At 36.4% G+C, this 13,020-nt stretch overlaps 1 protein-coding gene across 1 annotated transcript in view; it reads right to left on the bottom strand.

Annotated features, from left to right (window-relative positions):
• PTH2R (parathyroid hormone 2 receptor) overlaps window positions 1-13,020 on the bottom strand; it is a 57,615-nt gene that overhangs the window by 15,668 nt on the left and 28,927 nt on the right. Inside the window, exons 6-8 of the mRNA XM_054586193.1 lie at window positions 11,472-11,661; window positions 9,748-9,901; window positions 3,038-3,098 (exon numbers count right to left, since the gene is read on the bottom strand). Of these exons, the coding sequence (XP_054442168.1) occupies window positions 3,038-3,098; window positions 9,748-9,901; window positions 11,472-11,661 (405 nt within the window). The remainder of the gene's footprint in view (window positions 1-3,037; window positions 3,099-9,747; window positions 9,902-11,471; window positions 11,662-13,020) is intronic.

Consider the following 13,020-nt stretch of genomic DNA (forward strand, 5'->3'; position numbering starts at 1 on the left):
AAGAATCCCAAAACATCAATTCAAAAGAACCTATGCACCCCACTGTTCATAGCAGCAAAATTTACAATAGCCAAGTGTTAGAAGCAACCTAAGTGCCCATCAGTAAGTGGGTGGATTAAAAAACTGTGGTACATTTATACAATGGAATACCACATAGCAGAAAGAAAGAAGGAGATCCTATCCCTCACGACAGCATGGATGGAACTGGAGAGCATCATGCTAAGTGAAATAAGCCAGGTGGTGAAAGACAAATACCATATGATCTCACCTAAAAGTGGAACCTAATCAACAAAACAAACAAGCAAGCAAAATACAACCAGAGACATTGAAATAAAGAACAAACTGACAGAGGGGCGGGGGGAGAGGGAGAAGGCGGGGAAAGGAGGCGGAAGGTCATCTAGGAACCTGTATCAAGGACCCATGGACAAAGCCAAAGTGGGTAGGATCAAGGGTGGGAGGTGGGGACAGGTAGGGTGGGGGGAGGAGGGGAATGGTGGGAAGAAAATGGAGACAACTGTACTTGAACAACAAATAAAAAAAGAAGTACAGGTTGGTAGTTACAAAATAATCATGGGGATGTAAAGTACAGCATAAGGAGTATAGTCAATAATATTATAATAAGTATTTAAGGTTCCAGATGGGTAATGGAAATATCAGGGGGATCATTTTGTAAGGCATATGACTGCCTAACCACTATACTCTGTACCTGAAACAGTCACAAACTAATACTGAATATAACTGTGATTGAGAAATAAAATTTACAAAAATGATGTTCAAGGAAAAAGAAGTTAGTTTTTAGCAGGGTTTGATGAAAAACGCTATGTAATTTACCCAATTGTTATTTCCATCTTTTACTTCCCTCCCACTCAACCAGAATTCGAGTTCTATAAGGGCAGGGATCAGCTGGCTCTTGTCTCCTGTTACATTGTAAGTGCCTAGCATAATACATAGCATATAGGTAGAAATATTTGTTGAAGTGAATTAAATTCAAAGTAAGTTTGATTCAGCCTCACCCAATCTGGCATATGGCAAAGGTCTCTCACTAGAATAACTAGCATAGAGTTGATTAAAACTAGTTCCACTTAAAACTTTAACATAGAACTTTGAAGAAATTATAATTTATTTCCTTTTTATTGAATTTATTTGGGTGACATTGGTTAATAAAATTACATAGGTTTCAGGTGTACAATTCTATACTACAACAATATAGATAACATCAGCCCACTACTGCTAACAAATCCAAATAGCATGAAGAGACACAGGCAAATAAAAATGTAAAGATACTAAGGAACTGAGGGAAGCTGATGAACGGGGAATGTGGGAGCAAGTAGTAGGAAGGTTGCACCTGATGATAGTGATCTATAGAGTCCAGATTTTCAGGGACACAGAGTCTTTATACAGTCCACGTGCTCACATAGTGTGGCTTTTTTTTTTCCACTGCATAGCAGACAGATTATTTCTGAAGAAAATACCTAGTAACTCAAAACAAACACGTAGGCTCAAATTAAAGACAGGGTCCCAGGAGCTAACACAAATATACTGTCATGAAATGTATACGATCTGTGGGTGTTAAATTGCATTCTGTTAACATAAAAGAATGATCAACACAAGGGCAGTTAGGTTGAGTTAAAGCTGTCTCACTTTTTCATGTAACGTAAGTGTATGGCTCTGCTCAAGCAGCCTTTACAATATATTACAAACTGGGTGGCTTAAGCAATAGACATTTATTTCCTCACAGTCTGAAGGCTGAAGTCCAAGATCCAGGTGCCAGCATAGTTCATTTCTGGTGAGGCCTCTCTTCCCGCCGCCATCGTGCAGTGTGCCCGTAAGACCTCTACTTTGCACTTGGAGAGACAGGAAGCTCTCCAGTGTTGCTTCTTACAAGGACACTAATCCTATCATCAGAGCCCCACCCTTATGACCTCAGTCAACCTGAATTACCTCTGTATAGACCCTATCTCTGAGTACAGGGAGGGTTAGCGCAGCCACAGGTAAAGCCTGGGGAGACACAGACCACTCCATAGCAGTCAGTTTGACCACAAGAGCACACAGCAGGCACCTGAATGTTTTTCTACTTTCTCCTTTTCTTCCTTTGACTCATCATTACTAAAAATAGAAATAATATGAAAAAGTGAATGTTTCAGTATCCATTAATCATGTAGCCCCTAAAGAGAAACACAGACAAGTGGGGGGTGGGTAGTGATTCACTAGGATGGATTCCACTTTTAATGTGCATTTGTTTTATTCTTTAAAAATATTTACTTATACTATAGAAAACAAATGGGATGGATGACACACATCATTTTCATTAACTATACATAAGTAATAAGTAGGGCATGTGTACATTAAATATAGGTATTACTAATGTATGTGGCAACTGCGCACTAAATATTCATCATAGATCAAATATATGAGGCACAAAATATCCCGGGTACATAGTAAATGCTTAATATTCCTGACATCTTAATTCAGCCACTGATTGGCCCACATATCCTTTGTCAAAGTATCTCAGATAAAATCCATAGCTGTTCAGCTGGCTACCCAGCAAGCGACAGCTGTGGCCCAGTGTACGTGCACCTGCATCTCTCTGAGACAGCAAGTATGTGTCATTGGCCCCGGGCACCTTCTGTCTATGGGTCCCCTTGCTGCAACCCCATCTCTGGTGTTCATAACCACACCATCAGTGGTGAAAGCTGATGTGGCAGATAGACCATTAATTGCCTATCCCAGGACTCAGGTCCTTCCATCTGCTCGCACCACATACTGAGTGTGTTTACTTACCCATCAATTTCCCCTTGTATCATATTGATTTCACAAGCCATGGAGTTTGACCATACTAATCTAGTCTATGAGTCTATACCAAGACCTCTGGGATGGATAGCTTACTGGGAATATGTCAGAGGCTACCATTAGATCAAGTTAATTTCCTACATATGACATCCCTAAAGGGAAATGCCATCAAGCTTGAGTTCCAAGCACAAAATGTGCATCTTGAGAAAACCTGAGGCTCACTCTTTACCTCTTCTTTTTCACTCACCTTGCATCAGCCAGAGTTGCCCGCGCCACGGCCCAGGCTGCAACAAACACTGCTGGGAACCCTGCAATCAGAAAAAGATTCAAAGGCTCTATTTCTTTTAAGATTAAGGGATTTCTTTTCTTATATTCACCACACATTAAAATGCACTATTAAAATTTGAGAAAGGAAAAAAAGACTTGAGAAATGTTAATATATAAACAAGAAAAAGTCTAATTTCCATCTTGTCCATTTGAGAAATGAGCCAATATGGAGATGTTATTTGGTCCCAAAAGTCTATAGAGGAAGGCTGACTCAGCTTTCATCCGAGAGCTGGAGCATCAAGCCACTCTGGAAGGGGACTGAGGTTCCTGGGGCCAGAGCAAGCAGCGGTCAGCGCACTCAAGTGTGACTCTCGCCACGCTCATGGACAGCCACAGGGCTTCAAGGCAGGTGGAGCAACAAGAGGGACTCATGAGGGGCTGCAGGGAGGCTGTTGTTTCAAAAAAATCAGAAGCTTTCATTCTAAAAATGGAAGGCACAGAGAGGCTATTCTGCAAATTACAAAATCAGAAAGTTTTGATTAGTTTAGCCTCTTTTTCTGTGTGTGTGTGTGTGTGTGTGTGTGTGTGTGTGTGTGTGTTCATAACTGGCTCAAGACAGAAGCATTTGCAAGCATTAAAAGCTTAGCGAAGGGTGGTCACTATGTCAGTGTGATGAGTTTGAGCTTCATAAGTGATAAATGCTGTGTGAGCTTACAATGTCAAATCTATTATACGGAGTTTCCATGAGTCCGTTGTCCCCAGAAAAGGCTGATCATTGGTTTATGCTAAAGTTGATTAGACTTTGATATCACAAAAAGAAATTACAAACCATAACTTCTATGGAACATTGCATAAGGGGAACAAAGGATTTGATGGATAATTTTCATTATGTGGCCTTTATAAAGGAGATTTTAAAATACAGCAAAAAAGAGACCATAAAAAAAAAAAAAAAAAAAAAACCTGCAGAAGCTAGGAAGCATCTTACAAAGGGAGAAAGGAAGTTTTCATCTAACTTAGAAAATTTTTTATTAAACACAATATTGAATTCTTTACTTTTTAACAACACTCCTGTAATTTTTCAGACATTCCTTCCCAGCAAAAAAAATGAACAAAGAAATAGATTCTGATGAAAAAACTTTCATGAAAATAAGATGATACTCTACAATAGAGGGGTTTCCTCAGGAATTACCTAATTGAATTGAATTTCAACCTGCCTGTGAAGCTATTAATTTTATGATTCTAGGTTCCAATTTTATTTATTGTTTGTATATAACTTTTATTTTTAAAAATCTACTCAAATTGTATCTTCCAGAAAAATTGTTTTTTGTCAAAATAGATTGATTACTTCTTAGGTTCAGTTCACGTATCCTATCTGTCTGTCTATCTGTCTTCTTGTCTATCTAGCCATCATGCATTCCTCTGCATCTCTATCCAGTGTCTAACCAGACAGCCAGCAAGCATTTATTAAGTGTCTATTATGTGCCAAGGATTGTTCTAGTCTGCGAAGATAAAATAATGAACAAGTAAATAAAATCCTTGTTTCCTTGAAACATATCATAGTGGGAAGGGGTGCAAAATTAGTAATACAACTTCAGTTATCTATAGTGTTGTGAAGAAAAACAAGAATGATACCAAGTAATGGAGACAGCATGGCTCCTTCTGACAGGATGGTTCAAAAAGGCCTGCCATGGTCCCTTTACTGTTCCACCTCCCTGACTACCTTTAAAGAGTGGTTGTCCTCCTGTGAGCAAAGTTTCCACATTCTGTGTTCATATTGGCAATGTTCATATTCTTAAAGAATAGAACAAGTCATCTGCAGGTCTTTATCTTCTGCTCCCTTTACAATATCCTGATCAAGCAATTTCCTAAATGATGTTCTATGTGCGTCGATTAATGGTGCTCGAGTTAGTATTATGTTTTAGATAATAATTAGAACAAATATATCAGGTACTATGTCCTAATAAAAATTGCTTTTCTCATCCTCTTAGAAGACCCCCATTCACAAGACCAACGTCAAGACCACCATGGAGGAATAAAGAACAGAAACTGCTTTCAGGCTCTTTAAGATTGTTTTAATTGCCAACCTTAATATCACATTATTACATAATTGAGAACACATAAATATAGGGAAAATGTTTGAAATTCACACATTATTTTTAAATTGAAGTATCAATTTAATATAAATTTGAATGTTACTCAATATATTCATTTACCTTGAGAGCTGAGTTATTTTCATAAAATATGTCACTATAAATAAGTGACTGTGAGAGGGAGGCCACCTCTGATCTAAGAATAAGCAGACTTATGTTCTGGTGTGGCTCTATTAGTATTAGCCTTTAAAATGAAGATTTAAACTACCAGTCCAAAATGCTTTAGCAATTAGACTCTTTCTTCAAATAAAAACAAATACAGCAGCCCACTGCAAAAAAACAGAAGCTTTGAAACCAAAGAGGGGGAACAGGGTCTCCTCATCTTGGTATTTGTAGTTTCATCTTGTTTTAAACACTTTAGAGGCTTCCCAGAGCCCTACCTCAACCTTGTCTTAATCCTGTGGCGCTACTAGACTCCTTTGAAGTCACAGATTGATCATAGAGTTAGTCCTAGAAATTAGTGACTCCTCAGGGGATGAGGTCACCTAGATTTGCAACAGACATGCAGTGCCTTACAAACAAGAAGCATGGATGCCCCTGAGAACCCAGTCTACCGACTGCCCTGACATGAAGCTCTGGGCTGCACCTCTAGGTCCCTCACTCTTCATGGCAGGATGTTGCAAATGCTCGTCTACTGGCCCATTCTTTAAGAAACCTAGAAGTCCCTCTATACAATTTTGACAGAATTGTTCTCTTGGGACTCTAAGCCAATAATGAATAAATGCATCTCTCTGTCAGGAAAACTGCAGAGCCCTTGAAAAGTCTTTTGTTGTTAGAAAGAACAGTGTCTATACATGACATTGTAGAAAAGCTACCTCCTCTTGAGATGAAAGTATTATAGGAGACAAAAGAAATCTTTAAAAAATATATCTAATTAATAGTTGGACCTCAAAATATGCTCAAAGAATAGAACAAGGCATTATAAAAGAAGAACCAGTCTGAAATAATAGAACTCCAATGGAAAAGAAAATATGTATACTGGATTAAATATTGCCAGTGTGCAGAAACTGTAGAAAATCAAATTGGTAGAGAGGAGGTAGAATCTTGAAACCAGGTAAACCCATAGAGATAAATCTACATCATTGTTACAAATGTGAATCTAAAGTTGGCTATCATTTATTTTCATTTACAGAGGTAATAATCTATATAATTTTAAATGACTAAGTAAAACCCCAAATTGCATCTTAAAAGTGTGGAAAGAATGATAAACAGAGAGCACCAAGTTCCTTATCTTTTATAATGTAGAGCCAAAATACAGATTCTTTTATTGACTTTAATGGTTAATATCATTTTTACTTTAAGGTAGCCTTCAGTAGAATTAATAAAGATATTAAAAATCATAGAAGAAGAGAAAGATATTTTTCTCTTTTAGATTGTTTGAAGCAAACAATGAGATTTTTAATTATGTAAATGTATTTTATTGACTATCAAAATAATTATATAAACAGATTTTTTTAATTTATTGATTTTATTTTTAAAGCATGAGGAAGGGAGAGAGAAAGAGAGAAAGAGAAAGACATCAGTTTACTGTTCCACATATTTATGCATTCATTGGTTGCTTCTTGGATGTGCCCTGACCAGGGATCAAACCTGCAACCCTGGTGTATCTGGATGACGCTCCGCCCAACTGAACTACCTGACTAGGGCTAAACAGATTTTATAAATTAAATGTTTTGAATATAATATATATTATCAGAACAGACAAACAAAAAAGTAAAATAACCTAAAGGGTCAGACTGCATGCTTCTTGTGTGTGGGGACTCTACACATATCTCCGTGTTTCAATTGTATTTACTGCCAAATGGATAATAAAATAGTGTTTACTGGATTGAGATCATTCCATACAGAGACAGTAAAGCTGGAAATGCAGTACCTTCTCCTGCTGATTTTCAGAAAATACAGAGCATGAAAATATTCTACATGAAAGCTTGGCAGTAGGGATATGACTACATGGTATAACCAGAAAAGGTGCTTTTATACGATAATATGTACATCCTGGTATTTCATTTGGCAGTCGAAAATTAAGAATGGCTCCTGAGCCTGACCCACGTGGCTCAGTTGGTTGGGTGTCGTCCTGCGGCAAAGTGAAGGGTCACTGGTTTCATCCCCAATCAGGGTGCATGCCTGGGTTGCAGGTTCAGTCCTGCAACTGGGCTGCAGGGTTGGTTGGGCAGGTACAAGAGGCAACTGATCGATGTTCCTCTCTCACAATAATGTTTCTGTCCCTTTCTCCCTCCCTTCCCCTCTCTCTAAAGGTAAATGAATAGAATCTTTTTTAAAAAAAGAGTGGCTGCTGATATAGAGGTAAATTACTTTCAATAAGGATAAAGAAACAAGATTAACACTTTTTAAATATAGAACTAACTATATTTTTTAAATGTGTAGTTAAAAGGACAAAATGGAACCAAGAATAAAGTGCCATATTTATGGGAAAATAGAGGCAGAGGTGAGGAAAATGAAGAAGGAGATTGGTTGAAAGAAAAAAAAAACATACTCATCATCAGTATTTGCCTTCACTCCTCTAAATATCTTGTTTTGTAATAAAGATGTGTAAAAATAGCAATTTAAAATATTTGCCTTCAATGTACTAAAGGTTAGATGTGGCATCTGATCCTCTTTAGATTGTCATTTCCTTCTCTTTCAACTGATTGTTAAAAATTGGCAAAATCAATATAAATAATGTAACTCCACACCCAGCTGAAAAGAACTGAAAGTTATGATGATTGGGTCCAAATGAAGAACAAAGGAATCCCAGCAACCTTCCTTTTCTAGTGAAGCCAATAAATCACATCACTGAAAGGAAGTAGGAATTATTCTAGCAAAAGATCTTGGTAAAGTAGCTGTAACGTTTTTGCTCATTGTTTTTCTCATAGGAATCTGGAAAAATGAGTAAGAAATAAAAATGTTTTAAAATCAGACTCTCAGTGTTGAGATGAGGGAAAAATAGTATACTGATCAAACAGATATTTACTTTGTTAATAGATGTGTTTGAGTAGCAGACAGGTGGTCTTCAAAAAATATTACTATTCTTTTATTTATATATGTCCTAAACTGGAGCACTTACTTTTTTTAAAAAAAGAGAGGGAGTCAGAAGATAGACCAACTCTAGAATCATAATTCCATAAAGATTGGTTATTAGTGTTTTAGATTATGGTTGAGTAAGCATAATATTACATGTAAATGCTTTTTCAAAGTGAGGTTGCATGTAAGTCCCACTTGCTTTCATGTATGTTCTTAAGCCATTTGATAAAATGATTTCAAGGGATGATGCTTATCTATTTACTGTAGTTATCATCCCTATAACAAAACTTTTATGGACAAATTAATAAAAATTGTAAAAAAAAAAAAAAGTAAGAAACTCACATTTACATAGAAGCCCACTGGACTTTTTTTTAATTCTCTTTTTCAAAGAAGGACTTGAAAACAAATTTCCTGGGTCTCAGTGAAACAAAGTTCTGACTAGGAGGGGCAGAATTGACTGACACAGCCCAAATAACATTTCATAGGAAAGTTAGCTATCAGACCAATAAATAAATAGAGAAAAAAGAATTTATTACAAGTGTGACCAGTGCTGTAGAAATCCAAAACAAAAATGTAATTTAACATTTATTGAAAAATTTTCTGTTACCATTTTACTAACATCTAGTAATTACGTAGGCATCCAGATGTAATTTTGACTTGAAGACAAAATGAACCAAGAAATATTCTGATTTTGGAGACTGGAAAAAACTCTTCAAATCTGATCTTGAGCCACTTAGTTAATTTTTTTTTTCCTATGCTGAGCACCTCATAATTTGATATTAAAATAACAATTCCAATATGCAATTGTTAGTTGAAACTTCCTCATATTAACCACATATGAGTTTTAATTTCTCTTAAATTATAACAAACAACATCCTTTTCTCCATATCATGTTGCGTTTGTGCCCAGCCCAGTAATCCCTCCAGCACTGATAAGGCATTTTTGAAATGTGAGCTAAATATCTTTTTTTTTACATTACTTATCCCATAAGGAATTTGAATTATTTCTGTCCAAAAAACATGATAAATCTACATAATTATTTTGCAATTTGTACTGTGGCATGTAGTCAAGATGGTCTTATAAGTTCCTTTCTGCATTTTAATCAGACAACCTAGAAACACAAATCAACGATGAGCCATTGTAACTTAGAAATTCAAAAATCAAAAATTTTAGTATGAAATTATTGCTCTATTAAGACATTGCATATGATGAACAGGAAAGTTCTAAATGTGTATGGCAAACAATGTGTTCTCTTATGTTTCCACCAAAAAATCCCTTCAAGAATCTAGCCTAAGAACACAAGCCATAAGTTAACCACAAAAAGTTTGCTGCCACTGGGAGTGTTATAGACTTGCTCCTATAATTTTCCTCACTGAACAATGAAAGAAAAAGAAGGAGAAATAAAGATGAGGAGGGATTATTTCAGGAAAATGGCTGAGACAATGTTAATGACAGGCATGGCAGAAAGCCCTAAAATCCATAATGCAGTTTCACAGAAAAAGAGACATAATTTCCTTACCCCAGCCTATCAAGGTGAAGCCCCACAGGTACTTCGTGTCGGAAAAGAAAGCCACAAAGATTAGACTATGCAGGTAGAGACCTTCCACCAAAATCCAATAGTAGTTTGTAGCCAAGAAGTAAATAAACATCACAACAGCAATCTTGCACCCAATCTGTTACAGATAAACCAGAATTGTATCATATTAGAACTCATAATTCTACTGCATGCCCACATTCAACTACTGAAAAGCAACTCTTCATTTTTCTTTTTATGATCTCTGTCTCTTATACATATGAAGGCTAAGACTGTTGAAAGAAACTAACAAAATTATTTTAACATAACATGTTTTTATTGTTGACACTAGTACGGATGTCCCCCACTTTCCCCCTTTGGCCCCCCTCAGCCCAGCTCCCCCAAACCCCAGCTTTCACCACATTGCTGTGTCCATGAGCTATGCCTATATGCATACATGAGGGGAGACCCATAAAACAGAATTAATTTATAAAAAATTGTGTATTTATTCTTACATGTTTAAACTTCAGTCACCTTCAAAGTACTCTCCATCTGATGCAAAATACGTATCGAGATGTCTTTACCAATGCTCAAAACGGTTTCTGTTATCATCAGTTTTGATGCCTTTTAATACTTCTGCCATTTTTTGTTTCACCTCTTCCTCATTGGCAAAACGTTTCCCTTTGAGTACTTTTTTTCATTTGGGGAAACAAAAAAAGTCCCTCTGGGTAAGACCAGGTGAATAGGGAGGGTGGGGCACGGGGGTCATGCAGTGTCTGGTCAAAACTGCTAAACACTCAGGGCAGTGTGGGCAGGTGTGCATGTAAGTCAACCTGTAATCACTTTTCCTTAATTTTTCCTGTTTATAAAAAGTATCCATGATCATTAGAGAAAAATTAGGAAAGAATAAAAAAGCATAAAGAAGAAAATATTATCCATCATTCTACCATAAATTCATTTTATTCTGGTATTTTTTTATGCCCCACAAGTTAATGGCTTTTTATAATGCACATTATAAATCTAATGATTGGCTAGGCGAGTGTGCTGATCTGGGCCAGGCTCAGCTGACCTTGGTCAGCTAGGTTTGCTCACAATGGTCTACAATCAGCTGGCACACTATCACCTCTACTTGGTTCTGCTGAGTGAAACAAATCACAAAGCCAGTCTAGAATCAGAATCAGCAGGGAATACTAAGCTACAAGACAAAGGGCAAAGATACAGATAGGGCATTGAGTCGTACCAATGAGACAATTAATCTATTATACTTAATTTCCAGATATATTTCTTTTAAGGATCTAATTAATTGAAATATTGGGTGATTCTGTTTAGTAAATAACACCAAGATATTTAACAGCAGAACCAAATACCATGGAATATTATATTGAAACAAGTCTGTGAGTCTACAATAAAGGAACTAAATGTCATGCGCTTCTGAATTCCAAGCTTCTGGTTCTGGAAGTGGTGACAACTGTTATGGGCCGTACATCAAAGGCCATTCCAATCATGTGCTTTTTGCAGTTTCCATTCCAGAATATTCTTGAATGAGTGATTAAGCATGAGGCTTGAGAATAGAATTGAGATAGTAAGCATCAGTATAAAATTGGTCATCTATTTCAGTTAGTCCAGAGGTAAGCCAAAACAAGTCAATGCATATTTAGTGGGCTATAAAATTCTACTCATGTGCAATGTTATACAAATCAGTAATGAGAGAAAATGATGAAAACACTTACATATTGTGATTTGTCCATGGTAGGTGCATCAATGAAATTCTGTAGGTCATCCTGCATCATCAGGGACTGCAACTCCTTTATCCCTATGTGAGCATGGACCACTCTGTCCTTGACAAAGATGCTTGCAGCTCTCAGCATGAAAGATACAAATAAGTGCAGGTGGATATAGTTCCTAGTGCAATGCAATCGTCTATGGAGAGAAAATAATCAGTTATAGATTTGTATGAAAATAGAAATGAGCAAAGAAAATAGATAAATGAGCTCAACCTCCTCCCTCCAAAGAAGAGGAAAATAAAATAAACCTGAACAAAGACAGAAATCCATTATCATATATTTCCAATAGAAACAACTAGGATCAAAAATTAAAATGTGACGTTTTGGGAATCAATTTAAAGATTATTCTCATCTGCTACCATGTTCATCCAGTGTTTTGTAGTGTTAAATATTATACTAAATTATACTAGAGCATTATATTATACTATATATCGGTTAATGGAGAACCACGTAAACCGAGATAAACATTATTAAAATAGTAACTTTCACATTTTCAATATATTCTTTTTAAGAAAAAGTAAGATATTGTGATAGCATTACACAATTTATTTTCTAGGCATGATGGAGCGTAAACAAGCTTATTTTAACATTAAAATCTTTGGAACTATAAAAGGATCATAGACAAAAGTCAAGTCGATAACATACTTAGTGTGTTAGATACAGTAACACTAATTTCCAGTACAGAAAGCTGACTCCAAAAGAGAATTTTTGTACAAGTTTGACGAAAAAATTTTTAAAAAAAGAAAAACTCTAGGAAAAGGTTGCATAATCTGGTCAAAAGGCCCAGCTCTGCCATTGCTTGATTGTGAGAAAACTCAACTTTCAAATACTACCTCTCTTCCAGAAGACAAAGCACCCAAGTGTAAGGGAGTTAGAAAAATTTTAATTCAATAACCTATTTTCCTATGGCATAGCATAGAAGGGGAAGGTCAGACAAAAATAAGCTAAATTTAGATATTCTGAAAGTGTTGCATGTTAATATGTCAGGAGCATATATTTATGTCCATGGTGCCCAGCCGGCCCTCTCAGATGGACCTCACTGGGAGTGTCCTCACGGGTAAGCAGGATTTGGCCAGACAGGTTATCAAGTGTGCACAACAACTATTTCCTATGAATAGTGCCATCACTGTATATAGCAGGTTTTGATTTTTCAGAGACTCAACACTACTTGCTATCCTAAGAAAGGGGATTTTTGTTTTGTGAAACAGAAGAGTTTCTGAAATTCTTGTGTAATATTTTCTGTATAGTAGAGCAATTACGTATAATTATAAAGAATCCACTGTTAAATACTATGATGAACATTTATGTAAATCAAAGAATTATTAGTCATGTATATCCTCCTGAAATTTTCCATTTCTCCTAAATACTTGTGTATTATTCTGAATAAGCACAGCTAAGCTTGGTGTAGTGGAATGACCACTGGCTAGGAGTCAGAAAATGAAGGTTTTCTTTCCAGCTGGACCACTTACCACCTGTGACCTTGGACAACGAGCTT

Source organism: Pteronotus mesoamericanus, unplaced genomic scaffold, assembly GCF_021234165.1.
Source record: "Pteronotus mesoamericanus isolate MK-2021 breed Mesoamerican mustached bat unplaced genomic scaffold, CSHL_Meso_final contig_90, whole genome shotgun sequence".
Taxonomy (NCBI): domain Eukaryota; kingdom Metazoa; phylum Chordata; class Mammalia; order Chiroptera; family Mormoopidae; genus Pteronotus; species Pteronotus mesoamericanus.